Here is a 26,927-nt window from a genome sequence, read left to right as displayed (position 1 = left end):
TTGAGTTACCTGAACTGGTTCTGGTATGGAAAACCATCTAGCTCCAATAATTTCAGGAGCTTTGTACAGGTTAATTCACTGTTTTCCTTACCAAGAGCAGGACTTCTACTGTCTGAAGATTGCTTCTGGTACCTATTGTAATTCTCATCCCATTACCCTACAATGTAGTAGGGAGTTGTAGATGCGTAGATACTGCCTCATAACTCAGTTATATATATATATAACTATATATATATATATAACTATATATATATATATATATATATATATATATAAATATATATAAATATATATAACTCATAACTATAACTCAGACCTGTGGAAATAAGGTCCCATTATGGCTATCCTCATGTTACATAATAAGCTTGATATTTCCTCCTTTTATTAAACTCTTAAGTGCTAACAAGGATTATATATGTTTAACTTAAATCAATTTAAAAAATTGACTTGTAGTGATAGATAAGTCTCCTTGCTGTTGGTATTGAGACACTAGTTTAGATCTGGTTTAGCTCTACTTAAGCTAAAGATAATCCATGCTATTTAATCTATTGTAATTCATACTATTCAACTACTAGGTAAAATAACTCTAGTAGGGATTGTATGCAACAGGGAATTTGTTGCAAAGCTACAGGGATAATAAATCCATGCTTACATCATGTATGAAGTAGGAAATACTTACATGTGGTATTTAACAAGGAGTTGATGCAAAGTAACTTGTACAAATCCTAGCTAATCGAATCTACTATTGATTTAGATCCTACCTAAGCTATCAAAAGTTGTAGCTTATAGAAAAATACTGTAAATTTCTGGCAATGTTGAAGATATTTATTTTAAATGAAGCTATTTTTCCTTAAGAATCAGGGACTGCAAAGTTGTCCTTATAGAAGGTAAAACCAGGGGTTGCTTATATCCTGCTCCCTACTTGGATGAATATGGAGAAACAGATCCAGGACTGAAGTAAGTAAATATTTAGCCTTCCTGATTTCTTCATTTCTGTTTTGGTGTCTGTCTTATACCTATTAGGCACCATGTTCCTCCTGCTAACGTGTGGAGCACAAATACGTATCTTTGTCCGGTGAACTTGTTTAACTTCAAAATCCTGATGATAGTTTCTAGTCAGGAATGGGCCATTAGTAGTGGAAAAATCTACTTGGTTCTGTTAAATTTTCTTAATTTTTACAAGAATACTTTCTATACTTTTAATCTGAAATTTGCAACTGCCATTACTAAAATGTTGTCTTGGAAATTACAGTCACTGTTCGTTGCATGTGAAACTTTTTTTTACCAGTAGACCTGTTGGAGTTTCTGTTCATACAATTATTTAATTTTTACTGTCTATTGTTACTACCATTAATGCTAGACTATGAATGGAGTAGTTTGTTAGTTGATATTCTGATATGCTTATTCGTATATTCTCCCTTTCCTTCTATGAAGAAGAGGCAATCCCCTGCACCTATGTCGGGAGCGTTACCGGAAGCTCCATCTGCTGTGGCAGCAACACTGCATCATAGAGGAGATTGCCAGGAGCCAAGAAACAAACCAGATCTTCTTTGGATTCAATTGGCAACTGCTTTGAGTCTCCTGATTTTAGGGAAATCTCTTACCTTTGGCATTGCTTTGGAAAAGGAAAGAAGAGTGGCAGTAAATGATCTACTCTAAAGTGGATACTGTAGTTCAGACACAACAGATGAATTCTCTAGGTTTGATGTAGTACTGATACATTGAAACAGAATTTCATGTCATATGTCTTGCTCTTTTTTCCCCCCAAAAAAGCCACCTTGTATAAATATTATTTGAACATTCAGGTCCAGAAATATTTTCACTTCTTTGACAAGTTGTAATTGTTTCACATGTTTTGATGAGGACACCTTCCCAAACCTTGTGCTTCGGGGCACACACATTCTTTTATTGCCTCAAGATTATACTTTTAAATGATATTGTTAAGGAAAAAGTTGCTTTACTTTCTTTCTGCATTTTTTTTCCACGCTTACTGGAACTTTTTAATAGATCAAGATCTGTGGCATAATGTTGGGGTGGAAGTGGTGCCAGGTCTGTAGTAATCTGTAGCAACAGGTACAGCAAACATGAAGCTGTGCAGAAAAAGCCTGCATTCTGCTATATCCTGGAATTTAATGAAGAGTTTATTAAAGAAAACTCTTCAAAGGAGAAGTGTGCATAGAAAGTGCATGGGGGAATTACCATCTTGCTTGTTGCATCAAAAATAAAGTCTGTGCTTTTTGCATTGCCAGAACTGCACTTTATCTAATGAATTTGTCCTCTATTAATGTTGTATATCCTAAGAGGTTAGAGCTACACTGTTTGGTTATGTTGTGGTTAGTTTTACTTCTTTTAGTTTGTCCCCTGAGGTTTTCCCTGAGAGACAAGCAAGAAAATATTCTTAGGTAGTTGTAGTATATCTCTGCAAGTTATACAGGAGCCAGAGACTTCAACAGACTAAATCTTCAAAACTATCACTAGACTAAAATCAAGTCCCTAAACCAGCAAATTTAAGAATTGGGAATAAGTTTGCCCATGTTTGGGGAATTTACCACCCTTCATACTCTGTCACAATTGGAGTCCTATTTGCATAAATGAATGTGTTTTGGGGGTCATGTTCAGTGGTTCAGTGCTAGTTAGAGCAGAAAAGAAAAAGAAGGTGGCTAAGTTGTCCCTTTTCCCTTTGGTAGTTATTAATACATTGTGATCGAACTCTTTCAATGCTATGTGAATCTGTTTCAGTTCTAATTGTTTGTTATTCTGTTTTCTAAATTTCAACTATAATATACTTGAGGGAATTTGTAAGGCGATGGGTATAAATGCTTTCTTAGGATATCCCGTTTGTGTCCAAGCTTGAAGTTATCAGTGCTCTAAATTTCCCCTCCCTTTGCTATTTGGATTTTTTGTGTAAGTTAATAAGGCTCACAAGGGGAGGTTTTCAAATTAATATCTGAGAATGTGTCTTTCTGTGATTTTTTTTCTTACTGGCTATACGAGAGTAGAATCACAAATTAATGAGTTAGATATAAATATAGCTGTTGTCCTTGTTTCTTAAAGCTTTTAGAGTACGTGAGTGCACTGAGCAGTACCAGAACTCTCCTGAAAATGGAATACAGGTGGACTCAAACATTGTTCTGATTTCAAATACTTGTTAAAAATAACTTTCTCTATAATCCTTCCCTGGTGATACAAATAGTTAGCTTCAGTATGTTTTCCAGGTTTTGCTTTCTTGCAGTTAAGACCATTCTCCTTATTTTGATTTTTTTTTTTTTTTTTAAAACCTGAGTATACAATTCTTTAAAGACAAACATCAGTTCTGTATACATAGTGAATTTAGAAAAGCAATTGTGATCAAGACTTGCATGCACTGGAGATTTCTAAGGTCATCAAAACACTTCTTACCAAGAAAAACATTTTAAAACTAGCAAATGTATGTCTCATTGATACCAAAACTGTATTCACTTTTTCCCCTCTGATATTTACCCTTTCATTTATCAAAAACTTTCAGTTACCTTGCACTTCACTGATACAAAAATCTGATATATATGTGGTAAGATCACTCTTTGATTTCTGTCTGAACTATAATATATTTATAAGGACACGAGCTGGTTTGATCAGGTGAGCTCCTGTTTAAAGCTCTAGAAATATCTTTGTATCTGAAGAAGTGAGAGAGGAAGGGGCAAAGTTGCATCTCTCTGTATGTTTGCGCATACTAATGAGCAAATGGGCTCCGTACCATTCACTGACTAGTGTGGTCATCTTTCATTTCATAAATTACTATGCAGTTTTGTTCACTGTGAGTATAATCTGTATTTAGTGATCGCAAGATGCTTATGCCACTGATTTCCGTTCCATCCAAGCTGACAGAAGAAATTTGATAATGCACATACTGGTATCTTTAATTGCAAAAATGTAAATTTGAAACTTGTATAATGTTCTTGTGCTTTTGAAATAAAATATCTTGTATATGTATATTTAAAAAAAGAAATAAAGTAACTTCTCTTAGATTATTCAATTTTTATTTGGAGACACTTTGACACTTTACAGCTGATCTAACAGGAGCATTATAGCAGGATCTGTCAGCATGGAAAAAGGGAAGAGTTATTAAATGACTAGTAAAACCACATGAGTTATCACTGTAGTCCATATCATCATTGTACCAGTGAGTACTAGTGGAATGATTTTTCTAATTTAAATAAATATTCCACTTGAAACTTGTCCTAGTGTTTCAAAGATGCAGCCTCCTGCAGTGTCTCTCTGTTTTTAAAAGAAGTCTTCAGTACATAACGCAATATTCAGATGGCCTTTTACTGATAAGTTAGTGATTTTGGTTTCATAGCTTCTCAAAGATGAACTTGCTGAATAGTCTGGCAGATACTTAACTTCTTGAAAGTGGAAGTTTGTATTTTGTCTAGTGTTCTGTGTGATACATATGGAGAAAAAAAGCTTTGGTCCAGTGCTACACAGACAGACAAAATCTTACATATAAGAGGTAAGAAGTACTGGCTAATTCTGTATTTTAAAACCTGCTGGCTGGTATTTCTTTTGTTGTAGCTTCAGGCACCATTAAGCTTGCAGTGTTTGAGTATTAATACTGTTGCTTTCTGTGCTTCTTCTTAATTTTTAGGAATTAACTCCTGAAAAGCTCAAAGGTAGGTAAAGTATACCAGCAGAATTGTTCTGAAAAACACTCGAACAAGAAGCACATTAGTTAAGAAAAAAGAAAAGCCACAGCACCATTTCTCTAAGAGATTCTTAGAGAATTAAGAGAACTATTAAAATTATGTGTAGGAAGATTTCGGCCATCATGCGCTTTCATCAGAGATGAAGGTTGTTCCATTTCTGTGGCACAATCCTAACAAATTTTAATTATTTTTTTATCCATGTTTTGCAGACAGAGGCTAAGTTTTTTTTTTTTTTTTTTTGGATACAGAAAACAAATGGACAACAATGAAAATTGACTCCTGCATAAGTCTCTTGAATCCAGTCATTTCTAGTCCTAGCTACATCTCTCTAAGCTTGTATTGTTGAAAGTGTAGATTAAAGAGGAGCTGTCACAGAACGTTACAAGAGAGGGCAAGCTGAAACTTAGAGGGATTATATGCATTATTCATTACAATGGTGAGTAAGAGGAGAGGCCAGGTATGAAGTTAAATTGAAATATCAAAACTTGAGTTTACTGTTTTTTATATCATTTGCTCTTGAGTACAATGCCAAGAAAAACAAGACTAGTTTGTATAATTTAACTACAGGTTGTTAAACAACTTAGAATCTATCAGACTTCAGAGGTTTCTGGGAATCATGTTTGAATGAATGAGCCTGCATAACACATTTTGAAGTGGGTACTGGGGCTGTGAATTTGATGAATGTTTCAAGTCCTTGCTTTATCTGTGAGGAGCTGTGGCTGGGCTTTTTCAGCAGACTACAGAATATACCATCTCCATTCTCCTAAAAAATACCTGAAATGCAGTAGAAATGTAGTAGAAATGCTATTTAGGTACGGGTATTGAGAGAGTCTAGTGCTTGGAGAAAGACCATCCCAATCCACCTTAACTTCTGCTTGGAGGTTTTGCTGAACATACTGTGGCAGCCTGAGAAATCCATCATAGATTTCTCAGATTTCATAGATTTCCATCATAGATTTTGGACTCCAAACCTCTTTCATCCACTTTTTCTTTCTGTGAGTCATGCTTTTATGACAAGTTACAAAACCTAAGTATTTCTGTCTTGTGATTTTTTCCCTATTCAGACTTGCATGGAACTTCCCTGGGCAGTTGAATTTACCCAGACAGACTGTGCACAACAGTGACTCCAGGCAGTCTACCTCTGTTACTCGGCATGCAGGAGCAGAGCAGGACAAGAGCATCCATTTAAGTGATAGTCTTCTCATAGCAAATAAGGACTCTACCTAGGTTACGTGAGCTTCATGCCTCTATGATTCTTGTCTAAACTACAGACTTCCCTATGCAGAGTCTGAACTGTTGCCACAGCTGGAAACTGATAGCAGCAAATGTGTACCAAATAATTTGTCAGATTTTAAATATCACGGATTGTGTTGTAGACAACTGTATGATCCATATACCAGTTAAAAAATCAGTTTGCAGAAGGGAGGCTTCCAGCTTTTAAGGAAATGTACTGTTTTCATTTACTTTGATACAAGGAAATTCTAAATATGCTTCATTCATATATTATTCATTATATTTTTTATTATGATCAATGTAAAGCAAGCGTCTTCACTGATAATCAAAGCTTTAAGGGAACATCGTAACTGCAATTTCTACAGGAACTGTCATAGTGTTTTCACCAGAAACTGAACATATTTCTTATGAAGAAATTCATAAAGATGATAGTTTTATATAGAGGTGAGTTCCTTGCTGTGGAAATTGCTGGAGCTTGTTGCATAAATGTATTGTTATTATTTCTGACTGGATTAAGCATTAATAACAAATAGGATAAGAAGTGTCCCACAAATCGTATTTATTTCTGTGTCTGAGCAGATGCCTTGGCTTACAGGCTTTGCTTGCTAATGCCATCTTTGTCTTTATAAACTGCAGAGAATTAAAGACAGAGTCTGTGCTGCTACCTGAGTTTATTTTCTGGATACAGTGGCTGTAATTTTAAACACTCAAGGAAACCCAAATGATTATGACAGGTGCTATAAAGCAAGTTAGATATTTAGCATGCACGTTTGCTGAGGAAACTGATATATAGAAGGCAAAGAAGAAAGCACTTATTTTAGCACTTGTATTGAAGTAACAATCAGTCAATATTGCTGAGATTTTCAAATTGATAGATTTAATTTGTCTTCAGTTCTGTGAAATGAGCTGTTATCCTTTCATAATACATCTGTGGCTGTGGACTCTAAATACCTAGGCAGCATAGAAACGAGCAGTCTAATGTCTAAGTAATTACTAGTAATAATCAGTAATAAGACAGCAACTGTTCCCTGTGAAATACATCCTGATACTCAGTTAATTTCATAAATTTTCACACAGCCAGTCATTTCATCAGCTTTTGCAGTTGTCTGAGAAAGAAAAGTTAACGTAGCAAATATTATTTAGTTTTTTATTGTAAAATGCGTTCTCTTCATATGAAAGTAAATAAAGTGTGTGGACCAGGGGAGATGTGTAGCCAGGTATTTATACCACTGCTGTTCGTGCTAATGTGTTACAGCACTTGCTGCATTAAATTTGTGTCATTTTATAGAGATACTCAGTCTAGATAATCATTTTAATTCACTCTTCTTATGAATCTATTTTTCAGAGCAGATTCTTGACAAATAGGGACCTCCACTAGAGAGTTATCAAAGGAGTAAGCTCACAGCTGTTATAATTCTGCAAGCTAAATAGACAATCTAGAGAGATTTTAAATGGCACAGGATGTCAAGTTTCATCTGCTTCCACAGGTAAATGTGTTTTTTCCATCAGGAACATTTTCCTAAGATACAGAGTATTATTTTAAAATAACATGCTTTTATTTCCTGTCTTAAAACTATTTTCATCAAGCTGAACCATTTCTCACTTTGCTTTTAAAGTATTTTATTTTTTTATTATTCCTACTTAGTCTTTTTGAATCAATTTTTCCTAAAGAAAACAAATCTTATTTCTGTTTTTCTTTTTTTCTTCTCTGAGCTATTTCTGATTATCTTACACCATTTGTTTATTAAGCAGTCTAGAGCTGCTTTTCCAAATGTAGATGGACTGAAATCATACTAAGGAAATGACTGCTATTGACTGAAGCATGTGGCACTTTGCTGATCTGAAAAAAAAAAAGTGTTTTTATCGTCTTCCATTGAAAAGTCTGTCTAATTTGCAGTCTGTCTAATATGACTGCCTTTTCTTGTGGTCCCTCAAAGTACTGACTTTTTCTATGTTAATTCTTTTCCAGTATTGTATCAGCTAATTTAAGTGCTTCTAGTAAGGCTCAGGAAGCTGTTGTGCTCAGTGTTCTGCAGCAACAAGAGACCACACCTGCTTCCTTTTTGATTGCATTTCCCAGAGCCACTGATGTTGATTTTCTTTTATGTTCTAGAAAGAAACAGGAGTTCTAAAGATGAGACAAATAATACTCTTTTTAGAACACGAGACAGATAGGTTTCTCTTAGTAGAATGAGAAATAAAAGCCAGAAAAAAAAAAAAAAACAAACAAAAACAACAATCTTACAATATAGCTCTTTGAAATTTTATGATTATCACATTGAAAGATAGGAAAGAAAGGGAGTCAGGATTGAGCCTAAGGACATTAGGTAGACTTAGAAACAACACAACAGACTGGTGTGGAAATAATGTTTTTGGCTCTCAGAAATAGTTGAAGGAGTGATACACCAGCTTATGCAAAAACTGACATCTCACAATAGGGCTTTATACAAGTATCAAAATTCTCTTAACGTTTTCACAGAACTATACATAAAAATACTATCATCTCAGTGCTCAAACAGTCAACAAAAGCAAGAAATAATGGGAAATCTTAGGAAAAGGACAGAAGACCTATTTAATTCATAATGTCCCCAGTTATATGCATGCAGTGTTACTTGTTTAAAACTAATTAATGGAGAAGAGTTACAAAAACTGTCAAAGATAATTTCCATAGAATAAAAGATAAAATACCAGCTTCTTCCACTTAGAAAGGTATGACCAAGAGAGATTATAATAGAAGATAGTAAAATCAGGAATGGCATGGAGGAAAAAAAATACAGAATGACTATTGGTTGCATTTTACAGCAAGAATTAGGGGATACCTATTAAGTTGTCATGGAGTCAACAAGCAGAGAGTGCAACAAGCATGGAGTGCAACAAGCACTTTTTCAAGAAATGCAGAATCAAATTGTACGAAACTAAAATTTCAAGCTCATTGATGTATTTTGGATATCAAAACCATGAATGGGTTAAAAAAATTGCTATACAAATTCATAAGAAAAAAAGTCTGTAGAGAGCTATTAAAACACATTGATAGATATCTAATGTTTGTCAAATCAAGTTCACAAACTGCTGTTTCCAGTAAGTTAGGAGAGTGTCAGAGAGAGAACTATTTTCTAACAGTCTTGCTTCTCATGTGCCTTTTGCAAAACCTTTGCTATGGGTTCCTACTACAGACAGAACCTATCTGTCCATTTTTATTTTTAACAAACTTAAATATAGGCCTAAATTTTTTCAGCAGCGATGCGACTGCATTTGGAATTACAATCATGCATATAGCTTGCTTGACTAACAGCATAGATTTTTCCATCACACTGCTTATTTACAATATATTCTTAAAGCATTATTCTAGTGTCACAGAAAACAACAACGTTTGGACAGGTAAAGGAATTTTTACTGTTATTTTTGTATGATTGCAAAAGCAAAGTAGTTCTGCTTTGAGTATCACTGTGACAGGATGACTCCTTTTACTTCATTATATACAAAAAATGCACAAGCTTTCCAAAGTTATATTCAAGCAATGTATTATTCACATCAGTTAGCAAGAAATATTTTTTATATGGTCTGCTATCCTTTGTTCTGTATCTGTATGTTTTTCTGCTTACAATCATACCATTAATGATGAATTAGTCATATGATATCCTGTAACTACAAGTATAGAAATGCTTTTGCTGCATACATGGACGTAAAAACTTTGAGTGCTATCCTTGGAACATGATGTGAGAGCTTTCAATCTGTCTTTGTCTTTGTTGGTTCCAAATAATCTGTGTTCGAGCCTATGGATCTATGTAACTACTTTCGAAATTGAGCTCTTTGAACATCAGGGATCATTAGCATTTGTTTTGTATCAGGTATTTGCTCTTCTTTAAATGTGTGTTAGCACATTGTACTTGGAATTTTCATAAACTTAGCATGAGCTGTCAATTAGTTTTCTTGAGCAGAGGGAAATAGCTCTCTTAGAAGCACCCACTAGCTTTCCGGAGATGTATGGCAGTTGGCTTTCTCTAAACTATAGGGAAAAATTTAGAAGTACTTCATTTTTTTTAAAGTCAAATACACTCTACTAATGAACTTAAATTGGCTTTAACTCAATTTCACATAGCTATTAAGTTTTTAGAAGGGCAACAACATACATGTATTTGTATCCTAATACGGACTTTTTAAACACAGTTTTCATTTTACAGTTTTTGCTATTTTAAAAAATCTCTTTTTATCCAATGTAGTAATTTCTTTTGAAATTTCCCTGCTGCTGGGATTTCAATACAGGTGTCAATAATGACAAACTTTGTTGATATAAAGTAAACCAATCCTATCTGGAACAGTCTGATATCCAAACTGATAGTCTTTTTTGTGCATAATCATTATTCTGACATATTCAGATGACAGAAATATCTAAGTTGGAAGAGACAAAGTGGGAAAATTTTAAAAGATTGTTTTGTGCAGGTATGAAAATCAAGGATTTCACAAGAGAAAATACACCTGGCCAAAGAAGTATCAGTATTTTGTTCCTATGACCAGTTTATCTTCTTGTCGGTTGTCATATCACTTTTTCTCTTTTCCCCACAAGTTAAACAAAACAAAACAAATGAACAAACAAAAAAAACCTTGTATCAAAGATTGTGATACAGCAAAGCAACACTTGTGACATGATTTCTCTGAATGGATTGTCTAGCTAGCTGCAGGGATAGATTTTGTTGCAACATCGTTTTTGCCACAGTTTGTGTTTTGAACATCAATGTTGGGATCATTCAGGCCTGAGACAGTGGAGATCTGGTTGGCTTTGCCAAGGTTCTTAATGATATTAATGTTGTATTTGGCTGTTTCCACAAAACTGTTTTCTAGTAACCAACCATCTGATTCACCCTCCAGGTCTCCTAGCAAAAGAACATTCTTCATTGCTGTTTGTAGGTACCGGACACCAGTAAGTACAGAGAGCTGTAAGAAAAGATTAGTGGTTAAACAGAGCTTAAGTTACAGCCTTGATCCTACCACAAAGTCTGCTTTCTGACTTGTGTATTTACAGGCCTATTATTTAATATTGAGTGAAATAAATACATTCTTTATCCCAGCGTTAGAGCTAACCAGTCTCCCAGTTAATTACGTATTTTAGAATGAAAAATACCATGTAGAGGCTTTTTTCTTTCCATTCTTCAGGTACCATTCCCACTCGCATGTTATTAGTGTATAAATACTTAGAAATACATCGGAATGCTGCAGGCTCAGAGACTAGTCATAAAATGAATGATCACTTAATGGAGCCATAGGTCATTAGGGAGGGGAGGTGTTACAAAAAAACAAAAATTTGTCTGTTGATTTCTATGGAACTTTTCCCACTGACCTTCATTAAATCAGTATTGTCTTGAAGGTTTTTAATCATTCCTGCGTAAGCTATATGTGTCCAACATGCTAATGCATAAATGAAGAAGGATGCCCTACAGAAGAGGCTCAAGTATATGTTTAGGGAAAAGCTGTGCTTTCAGTGTGCTCAGCTTGTCAACACTGAAAGGAGCACAGAGCAGGCTTGCAGCTTTTTCCTGTGCTGCCAAATATCTCTTGTTTTTGCCATCACTGCCCAATCTAGCACTGCCTAAGGACTATTGTGGCAAACTATTTTAAATAGCATTAATATTTATGCAATAGAGTAATAATCAGGAAAATCTAGCTATTATTAAAAATAGAAGAAACAGTATTTTAGCCTATGCCATTGGGGTTATCTGCATTGCATGCAGATTACAATATCCAGACAGCTTTTTTTTTTTACGGGTGTCAGTAGAAAGACTGCACCTTTGAAGGTGTGTATGCTTGCTTGTGATATGCTAATTTGGACTGCATAATAAGCAATCTGATCTGTATCTAAAATGTATCCCATGTTTGCAAGTACTGTTTATATGGTAAAGCAATGTAATATAGAAAGGAGGCTTTGAGATGTTAATATTTATGCGTAATTCTTACTGTAAATAAAATTGATGTATTCACCAAAGGCCTGCCTCACATTTCTGATATTATTTCCTAAAACTGCCTCAAAACAACCTTATGCCTTCCACCTAATTTCCTTTGCTGTTGCGTTACTGCATGTGTTATCCTGCATCTGGTCCTGTAAATGCTTCAGGAAAGTCAATGTGCCATAGTCTGTTGAAAAAAGCTCTGTAAACGTACAGAATCATGTTAATCGTTTCTAATAGTTCTCATCTTCAATAGATTTGCTTCTACTCTGGTCTTTGAGAAACTGTACTAGAGAAAGCCCTGCAACACTCCTGAAGTGCTGATGGACTTGTTCTAGATACTGAGGTGCTTCTCACACTCGTCATACCATAGTTGTGGTATAATTATGGTATAACACCATTGTTATTTCCCATCCCAGAAAGCAAGCATGTCCGATGCATCTGACACAGACTGTTTTTATAAAACTTACCTCAAACAACCAAATAAGCAATGCTGCAATACCAATGGATCTCATAATAGCTGTGTAGTAATCCAGCAGGGCCTCTCTGCACCCCTTCACCCAGATATTGAGCTCCTCTGTCAGGAAATCGTAATTGTAGTGAGCACTGTTGTTTGTCAGCTGGTACTGGATACAGGGCCGTGGGGAACTTGGATTGCAGCAGCTGAAGGGTACTCCATCCACCAAGAACTTCCCATCAACATTACTCTTTAGACGGCTGCAATAGGATAGAAAGTTTGGGCATTATAAATCTGGTGGCAGCAGCAGAATGTGTCCATATTTTTTCTAAAAGGATGTCATGAAAGTCTGCTGCAATGCGGGCCTCTCCAATGTAACAGAAGGAAAATGAGAATGTATCTGCAACTGGAAATGTTGCTCACTGCAGGAAAATTAAATTTTTTATTTGCAGTATTTTTATGTGTGGGATCAGTGCGGTATCTCTTGATTTTTGGTATTGTATGTGTAAGTTGCAGATTTGTTGTTTATGGAGATGATGTCTTTTTAGACATCTTTCCGCTGAGAATATTAAAAACAATTTTAGAATTTGTCTGTCTTGGCAAAACAATAATGGAAGTTACAGTGCTTGAAACCCTGTGTCTTTACTTCTGGATTGATTCTGAGTGCAAGCATTTTGAAAGAGAAGCTAATGCAAGAACAATTATACATGCCACAGGAATCACTAGAGAATCACTAGAAATTCTCCACTGGCTAGAATATATGAAAGACAACCTAATCCCAGATACCCAGCTTTCACTATTTCCTAATAGAATTTTTAATGTTTTGCAAGATGTCCTCAGTTGTTAATCTTAGTTTCCTTTTCTGATACAGATATCCAAAATTAAAAGTCAGGAAGGCATCACAGAAGCTGTTCAGGTAAACAAGAAGCAATGATCACTGTGGTACAGTGTTCTTCCAGCATTTGGGGACTAAATGTATCCTTCAAAAGAAACATAAGCTGAAAAGAATATCAGAATTTGTGGCTGTCCTGAGATGGCAGAATAATCACCTTCACTTTATTGCTGTGGGCCTTCTCTCTCTCATTTTTGTTTGGTGTAATTTTCTGTCAAGAATATTTTCTTTAAAGATATTTCCAAATAAATAAAGATCTGCTGTTTCCCACCTAGGAAAAGTTAGGCATTAATTCCTCCATTTTTTTAATGTCTAGCTCTTCACTTTGTGGCCTGGTAACAGCAACTGGAGGGAAAAAAAAAAAAAAAAAAGCCCATATAGTCCACAGAAAGCAGAATTAAGTATGCCCCCCTTGCCCTTTTGTTTGGAATGAGACATTAACCACTATTAATTGCTGTAATTCAGATATGGCATTGTAAAGCAGAACTTGCTTATGAGACTATATAAAAAAGATGTTTTTTATCTAACTAAAGCAATGATAGGATTGTACTGCTGTAAACTGCTTCATCCTCATACCATTTCCATTGACTGACTCAATTTCTTGTGACGCTGTGATGTTGGTAATGCAGAAATACAAGAGGAGAGGGAAGAGGATTATGAAAGAAGGTGAAAAGTTCAGTTCTGCAGAGATGCCTTTTGAGTTAAGTATGAATTTTCAGCTTTGCCTAGTAATCTACAAAGTACTAATTGACATACAGTACAAGATGAAACCAAGAAAAATACTTGGTTTCTTCTGCTTCCTTTCAGAATGTTACAAGCTGGACTTTGATCCTAGTGGTTTCATATGAAATGTTTTACTACTAGATTTTGGAAATCATAGTATAATTTGGTTACATAGCACCAACGTTGATTTTAGTAATCAAGATGGGATTATCTAGTTTATATGCAGTAAAAGAAATTCTGCAGTATAATTATTTCCTTCGCATACTTTTCCATGATGTCTTCTGTCTGTATGGGGCAAAAATTAAATGACTATATTTCCAAAATGAAGGCAGAGCACAGGTGACCCTGCAGATGAAATCTGAGTTTAAGACCCATGGCAAAACATTGCTGTTTCTACGTGGCTCACAGAAATACAAGGTAGTACATTTTACCTTTGTCCTTACAGTAGGATACTACTGTAACAGTGGTCTAGAAAAAGTGTCACTTCTGCTATTAACTTCTGCTATTATTTACTAAAAGTTGTTGCATTAATTAAAGCACCAGAGTGTGAACATGCCTATGATCACAGAAACGTTAGCTCTTGTTGAGGTAGCCCTGTTAGCAGTCATTCAGAATGATCTTTGAGAAAAGTCTCCTAACCACAGGGTGTCATTTTAGTAAGGAGGAAAAGACACTGCTTGAATTTTTGGCATCTGGCAGAAAACAAGCCGTCTTGTATTCTTTTTAAAGTCGATATGTCTCAAGTTCTTCTGACACTACTGTTACATACTTTCTGTTCAATACAAATTCATGTTGAAGGAGGTTTTTTTCCCTAGAATTTTCCATCAAGACTAGTAAATACTTACTCCATAACTTCCTTGGAAGCCATATTCAGGTAACGAGCAGATACCCACTGAACTTCAAACCAGTCTCTAAAGCCATTGTTTCCACAGCACTGGAATCCAATTTGCAACATATCCACTGTTTTCTTTAAGAAACATCTTCCAGGTATGTCAGTGTCCTTATAGAACTTAATAGCATCCCTCAATCCCAGATAGAGAGATTCTTCCAGTTCATTCCTCATGGTATAGCACATGAGAGCACCCATCAGGATGCAGAAGGTAAAACAGAAGGTACACACGATATATGGGAGCATAACTAGTTTCCACCGAGAGAACTTGTTGGCATCTGAGCAGTCATAGCAGATTTTGCCACCCAGAAAGTTGATGATACATGCTATGACCCCTACAGAGATCAGCATGTTGGGGACAGAGTTTATGTCTCCTTTTGCCATCACTTCGTTGCGCTTCTTGATCTCTATTTTCAGAAAGAGGCCAAGACTGAAGAGAATGATCCCACTCACTACAGAAACCCAGTTGAGGATCCATAGGATCTGAGCCAATTTGTCCCTCTTAGTTTTGGTGAATTTTACTTTGAGGACAGCCATAGTCAGATCAGCATTAGGAAAAGAAGCGTAGGTCAAGGAAAGCCCGTAATCTGCTTAGGAGCATGTATCCAAGGCATGCAGTAGAAATCTGAAGAAGAGAGAGAGAGATTACTGTCTGTCTGACTGAGTATTTATAGAGCCTACAGAGAACTTCCTGTACAGCCTCACGCACTCTGAGATATGCCAAGAGTATGTTCCACATCTTGCTTAAGTTTCATACAACATCAATCTCTTAGAAAAATAATTCTAAGAGCTGACTGTAGCAATTAAAAAACAAGTGAACCGTAGGACTATTGAACTCTGCCCTCCTATGGACTTTTGTCTAAAGAGCAACTTTCTGTGCGAATTTTAAGACATCTAAAAGTGAGCTAGTCTGCTGTCTTTCTCTTCTTCTCATTGCTGGTATTTTCTTGATGATTCTAGGAATTTATCATTTGTAGACTAGTGTGTCCTGGTCATATTTAAGTTTAAAAGCTGCTAAGCTGAACAAGCAAATACAGCATAACCACATAACCCTTTTTTCAGGGAGTCTGGGGGTGTGGGGAATAGCACCAGAAACACAGTGTCTTATGTGTGTTTTTAGACATTTTATCATCTATCTTATTTTCCCCAGCTATTAGCCAACCTAAGAAACCATCTTTCCCAACATTTTATCTTACTTTTGTATCATATGGTTTCTGCAAGACTACTACTAACTTCTCTTTTGCGCCTATTCAATTGTATCAAAGTCACAGGTACATGCAACTAATAACTGCTTTACATCCAAGATATAAAACCTGTTAGTGCTAGAGACAATGCGTTTTCAATCCACATGATGTGGATTTAGAACTATGCTGCAGTACCTCAGGATCAAGTGATGAACTTTTACCCTTCTTCACAGCTTCTGATGCTTTGCAATTGCCTTTCCTTAACGCATGCAAGAAAATGGAGCTCAACATTCTGTACTCCCCCCAAAAATTGCTCTCAGCATGGCTGTGTTACTTAGTAATTTTCATTAGAGTGATTTTATATTATACAAATTTACATATTTATATGATTATACACATCTTTGTGGATCTAGTTCTACTAATACAATAACATTTATAAATAATAAAATATAATCCTGTAAATGTGGGGAAAGGAAGTATAGGTAGCTTTATTCGTGCGTAGTTGCTTTTAAGCTAGTAGGCTCTACTACTTAACTTCACCTAATTAAAACTGATATCAGCTAAAACAGCATGAAAACTACCCACAGAAAAACCTTCCAGAAGTAGAGCTACATGCTACCCACTAAAGGATCCGCAGTTGCAATGAGGCTTAACATTAGGTAAGCAGATTCCTGTAGAGTGCAGTTAAAAAAGGTAATGATATCCTGTTGTCTTCATCTGTATGTGCTGGAACGAATCAGTTCTGTTTGGACAGGTGAGGAATAGGTTGTTCTTCTATTCAGATTAGGATATGGTTAGATATCTTCATGTATTTGATTATTCAAACAGTTGAATGCCTATGAGATCTGAATCATTCATATTGCATTAATTTTATGTTGCATTCAGAGAGGAAATTGATTCCCTTTAAAATTATTCACTTCTGCATGTCTTTTGCATAATACACAGAACGTCCAACATACATGGTATTTTTCCTTACTGGCCTTATTTCCAAAGGTGCTGAGACCAGTGGCACTTTTTGAGTTGAAAAACAGGGGCCTAATTTTAATGATTAAGGCCGATTATCGGTTATGGTTGAATATTGATTGTGATCATATTGTGATAACCATTTTGATTAACATAATTAAATACTAATTTCTGATAAACATCTCTGTACAAAGAAGTCCAGAGAGCAGTCATAAAATGACAACACTTTCTTCACACTGTTCTTCTATTGTATGCTTCAGCCCTCTTTCAAAAGGATCATGCTCTGCTGGTACAGAATTAAGCCTCCATAAGAATTCAGCTGACAGCCTGTCTGCTAAGCCCGGAGACAGTAGCTTTGATTGCTTCACCAGTTAAGCAGTTCATGACTTGAACTTAAATAGCTGTAGATGGCTTCTGCAAATAAAGTTTTTTTTGTTTGTTTTTGTTTTTTCTTTTTGTTGCTCTTTATACTCAGGTCTCAGAGCATGCAATGGAGAGAATCTGTTACTGTGAAATTACTGATACACAGTTCACATTCAAGGGCTAGTGTATACATCACTCTTTGTTTCTGTGAAATGTACGTATATATTTGCCTTTAAATTGTTAGGCATATTTGTAGTTAAGTGTCACTGAGAATGACACTGAATGACACCGACTTGGTGAATGTCTTTTGCTTTAACAGTTGTACAAAATTTGTAGACAGGCCAATCTTCACTTAAAAATCATCTACTAAGGAGGCACTTGACTTTAGAAGATATAAACTTGAGGCTTCATGTTATATTATTCTAGCCATGAAGAAATTTGAGGCTGAATTTCATAAACAGTGATACAGTCGGTCTTGTGTATTTATTCTGGTATAGATCCCTCCACCATTCTCAGATGCCTAATCTTAAAACATGAAACTTCTCTGTGCAAGGACAACTCTCCTAGTAAATCCTTGCCTCTGACAATTCTCAAATGCTATTTCTAGCTTCTTTGATGCAATTTTATTTACAAGACCAGCTTCATGCAGTATTCACATTCATCTACAACAGAGGTACCCACACCACAGACTTCCAGCAGTAGAACATCTGCCTAGCACAAGCTATTTTGTATGAGCTATGCTGACAGAGAAAAGCAGAGGAATAACTGGTTGCTGTAGTGGAGCAATCACTCCTTGACTGACCCTACAAAGATTGCACAAAGAATCTTTAGGATAAATGCTTGCACAATGTTGAATGCATCGAGTCTGGGATAGAAGAACAATTAATCTAATCTGTTCCTGAGGAATTAGTCTCTGGGAAACACTAGGCAGAAGATCCAGTCTTCCCAGTTTCTATGTAGCTATTTCTCCTAAGATAACTTTTTTACAGTAATAATTTATTGAGTTTATTTCAGATAACATGAAAACCCTCTTCCCCTTATAACAAATTCTGTAAATATACTGTATGTTATTCCTTCCCTAACTGTTCAGTGAAGTGTTGAAAATATTTATTCAACACTGCCATGTAGTAGCAATTTTGAGCACTATGAAAAAAGTTCTTCCATCTGGAAAAACTGAAGCGCAATTTTGAGCTAAAAGTGTCATTGTCTTACTCTGCAGGATGTATATATTCTTTTTCAAGTTATATTTGTGACTGGGATTACTGTAAAACCACAAATGTTCTTAGTAGTTGAGTGAAACTAATCCCCCTCAAGTTCTTGGAAACACACCCCACACATGAGCCACTCCAGTGTTACAAAGCAGACACATATAGGCTTCCCCCCCACCCCCAGCAAGGGGAAAGAATGCCGGATTTTATTTCTTTGAACAGAAGAAGCCCAATAAATGTGAAAATCTTTCCCATATTATCCATATTGTTCTTGAGCTTTTCTTGTCTAACTTTGAACACAGGGCTTCCCTCAGCATACTTGTAGCTTTTTGCTTTCAAGATGCCACTTATCATTTCCTTTGCTGTCAAATATCCCCAACTACATAGAAAAAGACGTGTCACACAGCTATTTATTTGTTTATAAAATTACTTATTGGATGCAAATTATCCCAAGAAATTTAACTTGCAGTTTTGTCATAAACAACCTGTATCTTATCTCACCAGCTTCAACAAAATTGGCCCTTTTAGCTGGACACATGTTCTTATCTGTAACTTATTGTAAAAGGAACTACTAACCTGCTTCAGAGGACAGAATGAGATCTCAAAACTGGCACCTTGCTGAATACAAGGCAGAAAATATCAGGAACAGGCATTCTGAGGGAGAGTGAAGTACTGATTTCCTGATGTCCGTGTAGTTCTGTCTTTACACTGACTCACCAATGGAGATGGAGAAAAAGGCTTCAACTCTCCTGCCTGCGCTAATCTCTCCTGCATCTCTAATCGTATTTCGAGGTTCTTATGCCACCAGGTTAAATCCTGCAAAACAGGCCAATTAACTGAGTGTGAATTGAGACCTCACTAGCAAAATGGATTTAAGTTAACATATCTTACCCCTCAGGGGCTTGGGCTAGTAATCAACAGAGGCTCTTCTACAGTATCTCCTAATGTTTTATTAATTCTTATTTTGTTCTTATCAATAAATACAGGTCCAAGAGAGAGAATAATGAAACTGTGGTTCTGGGGAAGGGAAGAGCCATCTTAGGCAACCACCTTTGTATGCATCAGTATTATCATGCTTATTGTCAGGGAAAGGTTAGTTATCAATGCAACTTGGTTTATCAAAGTCTTGAGTAAAGCAGAGATTGCTATATCGAACTACAATACTAATAAATACAACTCTTAAGAAGAAAAAACAATTAAGATGTGAAGCTCCCAACTAAAGGGAGCTTATAAAAAAAAAGGATAATGACTTTTTACACAGGCAGGTAGTGATAGAACAAGCAGAAACAAGATGATCAAATATACCCCAAGTGAACTGAATTTGTCCTGTGCACATGGATCATTCCTGGTTTGGACTTGTTGCACTTGTGCAGGCTGCAAGGAACGTATTACATCTGTTCAAATGTGCAGCATAATCATCAGGTCTTATATAGTCCTTGTGGACAGCACAAGTACACAAATATATACATTGTCCTGGGATTTTTGAGCTATTGCTCTGGATGGATTATGTTGTATTAGAAATCCTGGACAAATGTGTGAAGCCCTATTTTCTGCCCAGACAAAATTTACATGTGGAAAAAAAACACATCTGTGGAACTGTAGACTTGTGTTTTCCCTGCGTCTTAGGTGACAACATTATCGCTTCAGGTACCTACTAGTCAAAAAACACATTTTACCTGTCCTCAGTGTAAACCTACTACTTGCATGCATGAAAGCAAACAAGCAGAAGGTGGCAGTGCTGCTGTATGTAGTTTTTTCTACTATGCAAAGTAAGAAGCTTTTTAAAATTTGTGCTAGAGAGATGAGATTAGAGGTCACTCAACCAACTAATGGAAGCTCAGGAATGCATCATTGTAAGAAATAACTTCAATCCAATCTTAATAAAATTAGGGTTCAATGCTACTTGTATTTTTCATCCTGTCTCATATTGGGAAGTTGTTTCAGCTGTAAAGTTAATATTCAAAATTGAGTTACTGTTTTGTGGTCACCTATAACTAACCATAATGTACTTTATTACAGGCCTGCAGGGAAACCTGGACACCAAGACCACAATGAGAGCAGCATTTTGTAACCCAGTGGGAGAGGTTGTACATGTGGGTCCGCCAAATATCACCCAGTGGTGTAAAAAGAAAACACACACTTCCTGCTAACAGTGGAGATTGGTGTACTGTAGTTTTGGATCTGAAAGAGGTAAATTTATTAAGTGTTTGGACAATTACTTACCTTTAGAGTATTATTCATATCTATGTCCACAAGGACAGATGTGTTACGAATTTGCCCAGTTAAATGCCTTGTTGGGGTGATGCATGCAGTCAAATGGCATTTCACATTTAGTTTCCAAAAACTGGTGTTTCAGTTTTATATTAGGGTGGCTTTCCATTTCTTCCTGTGTTTAATGCAAACGATAATTCACAATATGAAAATTTGGAGTAACAGCCTTAGACTGCAGGCCACTGAGTAAGTTTGATACAGGCAGGTATTATGCAACCTGTCTTCAGCATGTTAGTGGTTTGGTGGGAGAGGTCACGTGCAGGAAGAGATTCTCACCAACATATTGATGTGGAGAGGGCATGAAGATGAAACGTAGACCATCTGCTTTTTTTGGCTTTTGTAAAGTTGTGAACCACATGGTATATACTGATAGGCATAAATTGTTAGGCAAATAAAAGCAATCATTTCTTTACAGGATGTTCACCTCAGTTCACACATTTTTGAACTTTTAGGAAGGAAGTTTAGTGGTATCTAGATGCTTATGATTGCTGCAGTTAGACAAAGGTATCTAAGTTACATCACAACATTTGAAATTTTTAAGGAATTGCAGAAATGGAAGAGAATGTCAAAACTCAGCAGCAAGAGGTAATGGGGATAGATGGCAATTTGAAAGGACCCCATTGGTACACTAGAATGCCATGTAGTTTATGGAAAACAAAATCAATTATAACAGACTGTAACTCATTTCGTTGCCTGAAAAACTTTACAGATGAAATGAATCAGAGAAGAAATACTGTAATTTTCATTGTTCAGATGTTTAAAGGTTATAACTGCATGGATGCAGGAGCCAATTTCAGGCAAAGGGGAAATTATAGCAGACTTGCATGAACTGCATTGCACTTAACTGCTAGTCCTCAGGGCTCCTGTATATTCTGGGAAATGCCATGCAGGTACCTATCAAGCTGGCTCTGATTTCAATCCATAGTAGCTGCACTGTCCATAATGTCTGAGTCATTCACTCCTGACTCATGGTGAGTCATTACAAATGGAAAACTAAGGCATCGAAATAGCCTTAGTTTAGCCATAGAAAAGCTGGGGAGTGGACCTGTATTGTAGGTTGGTAACCATCTTGGCTGTAACTGTTTTCTGAAGACCAGAATCAATATTTACAGCCTTATTCGTAATAAGACCATGCACCTTCATACCTTATTCACTAGGTACTGTAACATCACAAGCCAGTCATCAGGAAGCTTTTTGCAAAATGGAATTATGCACATATTATGAGGGCTCAAAACAAAATTCCCTTTACATAATGAGGTAAAATTTCCTTTTCCTATTCCATAACTCATAGCATCAGTACTTTTGGTGCACTGCACCACTGCCAATTAACCCTTCTTCTCCTAGCAGAATATTAAGACATAGAATTTTCACATTTGTCCTCAATTCTGGATCTCCCATTCTAATCAGGAAGTCTCCCTGTTCTCATTTTATTATACGACTGATGTTGATGTCATTTCTCACTCTCTAGACAACATTTGAACTAAACAACATTAATCAGGACATCTTGAAGGGAATCTGATATTCTTTTAGAAAGGTATAGAAAAGAGACCATTACAAAAAAAAAAAAAAAAAAAAAAAGACTCCAAAAAGTTTCTGAAGTTGTCGAACAGACAAAAAACAATGACTGGACACTGCTCTTAGAGCTCTTCTGAAAAAGATCCAAGATCCTTCTGTCCCTTCAGTGGCGACTAAATGCTTTATTGACAGTCTGTGTCTAGAAATCATGATCTATGAAACACAGTAGGAGCTCAGTTTTCTTACCAGCACAAATAACTTTTTCTCTCTTTTTTGTTTGTTTATTTGGTCATAGCTTTCCATAAAGTTTTGTTCGGTATGCCTTTGGAATTTGGAATAATTTATGGCAATAATCATCTTACTTTCCAGCTACAGAGTTCTAGACTGCAGCACTTAGCTTTTGTCTCCTTGTAATCTATAGCCAAGTTAGACATTTAGGATTGAACTACGACAAGACACAGTGTGCTTTTTACTTTGCTCTTTTGACCACCTGAGATACTTAAAAATCTTCAAAACAAATCCAGTGATGCCCATTCGTGGTGTTTTACAACAGTTAACTAGGAAAAATTTGCTATACAACTTTATTTTCCCTCTGTTTTGGAAACAACAGGCTGTCTGCTGATCTAATCATCTGGGCTTCAGAAAAGTTGAACTAGCAGACAGTTGTTTCCAGTACTTGTTCTTTTGCATTCCAAGGTGAAATTCTTCTCCGAGAAGTATCTGAAACTTTGCTGATGCTAATCATGATCTTCCCCTTCCTGTGATTTTAATCATTGGATCTATAAAAGTGATATTTTCAGCACAAATATAAAATGATAAAAATGTTAGCTTAATTTCAGTGTAAGTGTTTCTCAGGAATAATGGAAGTGATGTAATAGTTTTTAAAATAAATATATAAGTATACTGTTAACAGGCAGAGACAGGTAAAATGTACATGTGAGAACTTGCCCTCCAGAGAATATCCATAGCAGAAGTAGACTGAGATCTGCAACAGATTGAAGCTCCTCTTCTTTCCCCTTTTCTTTCTACATAAGAACTAGTAAAGAAAGAAGACTAGATGAATTTGCAGCTACATCACAGTTAAATGTTTATCTTTGTTATGTTTTTAAGAGCTTTCTTGTATATGAAGATCTAGAACGCTCATTACCATTCCATGCAGATACAGAGGTGGCTCTTACCTCACATACATTTGATATACCAATTCAAAGGCTGCATGACAAACTCCCATACAAAAAATCACAGTACAATCTGAAGAGAAGGTGTAGGACAGTTTTTGGCTCAGGGTAGCTTTTTCTAGATCCAGTCAACCCTATGCATCTAAGCTTAACATATTGCACTACAGTAAAAAAGTCTAGAGTAGCTTAATTCCATAGTTACATAAAGATTTTATTTATTTATTTATTGTGGTGAAGATAATTCTGCAAGTTTGCGCTGAGAGAGGAAATGCTGTTATCTGTTATATTTACCATCATCTTTGTACCAAAAATAGTAGAACAGAAAGCCTTGAAGAACCTCTTGGTATATTTCTGGAGCAGTGAATTCAAGAAGATTAGATCCTTTCTGTAAAGACCTCCTGCGCTTAAGTGGAAACAGATTTTCCTTTTGAGAAGGCCCAGTTTTAGTTTATTTTTTCCCCGCTTGACTTTTATTTGAACCATGCAAGTTTTGTCTACTTATGAAGATTCCTTGGTAATTTGAAAACGAGTGACATAACAGATTGCTAGAACTTGAAAGCTCGCTGATGACGAAGGGAAAGAGAATTTGGTCTTCTAAAGCTTGCAGCATGCATGCTGACTAACAGTACACTAAGAAGATGTGTGCTAATGATGTGATTTGCATGATACTGGGCATGACAGTGTGGTTATATTAGACAGTGAATTAACATGCGGAGTTCCAAACTGAAAAACTATGCCCCTTGGTTTAACAATGATAAATAGGTAAACAGACAAACCAGATAAACAAGCTTGTTAAGGCCTTTCCATTCTCTTTAATCAAATCAGAAAATTTTCCTGAAGAATTGTACACCTCAGGCAACACATCATTATTTGGGGAGCAATAAGGAAGAGGTGGATTCATATTTATGAGCTCCCAGTTACACCTAGCACAAAAGAGGTTTTGCTGGCATTATTTAAAACAATAAGTGGTTAGGGAAGTCATCTACCTTCCACTGGAATTTAGGAAAGGCAGTGCTGTCAGGAGAGAATGTGAAAAAAATTATTTGTTTAGCATGTAAGAGGAGTGGGTATAAAGAACAGACCTATCCTTGACAGAGGTTCACCTTTGCAGTCACTTTAAGAGACAGGTTTGGAAGAGTATTTAGGTAGAATATTTTTCATCAGAGAACTTGTAAATGTCTGTCAAAGGTAGGCAAAACTCCATTCTGCAACTGGGGAAAAGTTATGCTACTGAAGAAAATAAAAGCAACCCTCCTGACCCCATTCCTGGGTATGTAAGACCAGGGTTCCTTCATTTCCATTCATAAGATGAACACTCCTTCATGGTATTAGCTTTCTTATTTTTTTTTTTTTTACTTTAATTGTTAGGGGGGGGGGAAGAGGAAGATGACATTTAAGTAGTCATTATATAATTTCAGTGTTAATGTTCAGCTGCTGGGGAATGGATGGGAACATTAATACCTCCTAATGTTACTGATTTCAGCAGTAAATAGAAAGAATATACGTACTAAGCATTAACTTAGTATCCAAAAGAGCTGGAAACTTTTTTTCCTTGAAAGTTTAGATCCAGAGTGTTACGTGCAAACACCTGGGGACTAAGCAAGGCATCAGTTGTGGCCATGATACCTGACGTGATACACTTGCAGATGTTGCCTTCAGAAAAGTAGCACGAATTTTAAGAAGTGCAGTTTCTTCTTCTTCCAAGCTGGAGAAACGTTAGCTCTCTCTGAAGGAAGAAGCCCCTTGGTGGAGCTGCCCCTGAGCAAGTGCCAGCAGTCAGGGCTGGCTGGGCAGCCCCAGGGCCGGGTCCCTGCTTTGTGCCGAGCTGCAGGCACCCGCATCCCGCTCCTCCTAACGCAGCTGCCCTGCCGGCCGGGCCCCCTGCAGCCGGTACGTGGCGGCGCGCACGTACCGGGGGCCGAGCACCCGGCCGCAGCCCCCCGAAGCGGAGAGCCCTTCTCCTCAGAGCCCCAAGCTCCAGGCGGCGAGGAGGCGGCTGCAGCCCCGCGGCCCGGCCGGGCCCCGCCGTCCCCTCAGCACCGCGCGGGGGCGGCTGCGGCGGTGGCTCCGCGCCGCTCAACCAACCCCGGCCCCGCCGCCGCCGCCTCAAGCTCGTCCTCCTCCCTCCCCGTGATTGACCCCGCCGCCAGCCAATCCCCCCGCGGGAATCTCCGCCGCCGCCCAATCGGCGCTGCGGGAGGCTGGAAGGGGGCGGGCCCCGGCGGGCAGCGGGCTCGGTGGCGCGGCGGCCGAGGAAGGGCGGCGGAGCGGGCGGGCTGCGAGCGGCGGCGCCGCGGGGATGGCGGCGGCGAGGGGGTTAACGCGGGGGGGGGCCGCGGGCCGCTCCGCAGCCCCCTGAGCGCCCCCGGCTCGGCGCCGAGCCCTCGGCCCTCCCCGCGGGCGGGCGGGCCGGCTCCGTCCCGGCCCCGCAGTCGCCATAGAGACCGCGCCGCACGCCATGGGGCGGAGGCTGGCCCGGGGGCCGCTGTAGCGCCGCCGTCCCCCCACCCCCGGCGCCTCGCAGCCCTTCCCCGGGGGCCGCCGGGCTCCTCAGGGAGCCGCCGGCACCGCCAGCACCGCCTGGCCTCGGCGCCGTTCCAGGTGAGGCTGCGGGCGGGTTGCGGCGCTTCACAGCCCCCCCCCCCCCCCTTCCCCCTTATTCCCCCCTCGTCTCCCCTCAGCGCCGAGCCCCGGCACGCGCCCAACGGCCGCGCGCGGGCAGGGCCGGCCGCCTGTCCGTCTGTCCGCCCGCCCGTCCGTCTGTCAGGCCGCCGGCAGCATCGCTAGGCGAGGCCGGCTGCGCCCGGCTAGGCCGCGGGGGGGGGGTCCTCGGCCCGGGGGGGGGGGAAGCGGCCGGGCTGCGCTGCCAAGCGCACGGCGACACCGCGGCTGCCCCCGCGTCCTTGCGCTCCTCGGCGGCGGGAGGACAAAGGTTGGAGAGGGGCCGGGGAGCCCCCGGGGAGCCGCGGCGGGGCTGGGTGCGGGCAGGGGGGAGCCGCGGGTGTCGGGGACACGGGTGTGCGGCCCCGCTGGGGGCGCAGCAAAAGCCCCGGCCCTCCGCATCCCGGCGGGGTTTGGTAATTCCCGGCACAGGGGCCGGAGGAGAGGAGCCGGGTTATGAAATGGCTCGCGGTGGCCGTCCTCGGCTGCGCGTGCAGAACCAGTTGAATCTGAGGTGAATTATTCACAGCTAGGAAGGGGCATCGGCGGGGAGGCTGAAATCAGGCGTGCTCTGGGTTGGCGTGAAATCACCACAGCCTTGAAGTGGCCGATCCGTTTCCACAGTGTGGTTGTGGAAAAAGCAGCTCGAATTTTATTTGTTCTGCATAGTTAATGCCCTGCCTCTCCTCAACACACGCTATATTCTTATAGATTGTTAGCTGCCTCTTAGCTGCTGCTTCTGAGAAAACCAAAGGTTGGAGCTTACTTTGCT

The 26,927-nt window shown here is 38.5% G+C and overlaps 3 protein-coding genes across 6 annotated transcripts in view; 2 read left to right on the top strand and 1 right to left on the bottom strand.

Moving 5' to 3' along the window:
- The window catches only part of UBR1 (ubiquitin protein ligase E3 component n-recognin 1), a 61,742-nt gene extending 57,738 nt beyond the window's left edge, over window positions 1-4,004 (top strand). The window contains exons 46-47 of one of the 2 annotated variants that reach the window (XM_082762174.1): window positions 856-957; window positions 1,435-4,004. In XM_082762174.1, coding sequence (XP_082618300.1) covers window positions 856-957; window positions 1,435-1,576 — 244 coding nt within the window. In that variant the 3' untranslated portion in view covers window positions 1,577-4,004. The remainder of the gene's footprint in view (window positions 1-855; window positions 958-1,434) is intronic. The other variant, XM_082762175.1, reaches the window with a different exon arrangement.
- Window positions 4,005-9,319: 5,315 nt separating this feature from the next.
- LOC309878965 (photoreceptor outer segment membrane glycoprotein 2) lies at window positions 9,320-15,352 on the bottom strand (the record flags this gene model as incomplete). Its single annotated transcript, XM_082762176.1, has 3 exons — window positions 9,320-10,847; window positions 12,325-12,571; window positions 14,772-15,352. 3 exons carry the CDS (start codon window positions 15,350-15,352, stop codon window positions 10,581-10,583), a joined length of 1,095 nt encoding a protein of 364 aa, XP_082618302.1. The 3' UTR covers window positions 9,320-10,580.
- A 10,491-nt stretch (window positions 15,353-25,843) lies between these two features.
- TTBK2 (tau tubulin kinase 2) overlaps window positions 25,844-26,927 on the top strand; it is an 85,182-nt gene continuing 84,098 nt past the window's right edge. For all 3 annotated transcript variants that reach the window (XM_082760483.1, XM_082760484.1, XM_082760482.1), the window contains exon 1: window positions 25,844-26,095. The gene's annotated coding sequence lies outside the window, so the exon portion shown is untranslated. The remainder of the gene's footprint in view (window positions 26,096-26,927) is intronic.

Source organism: Aythya marila (assembly GCF_965140915.1).
Source record: "Aythya marila genome assembly, chromosome: 5".
Lineage (NCBI taxonomy): Eukaryota > Metazoa > Chordata > Aves > Anseriformes > Anatidae > Aythya > Aythya marila.
The sequence above is the reverse complement of the archived record's forward strand: the minus strand, read 5'-3'. Positions and strand labels throughout refer to the sequence as shown.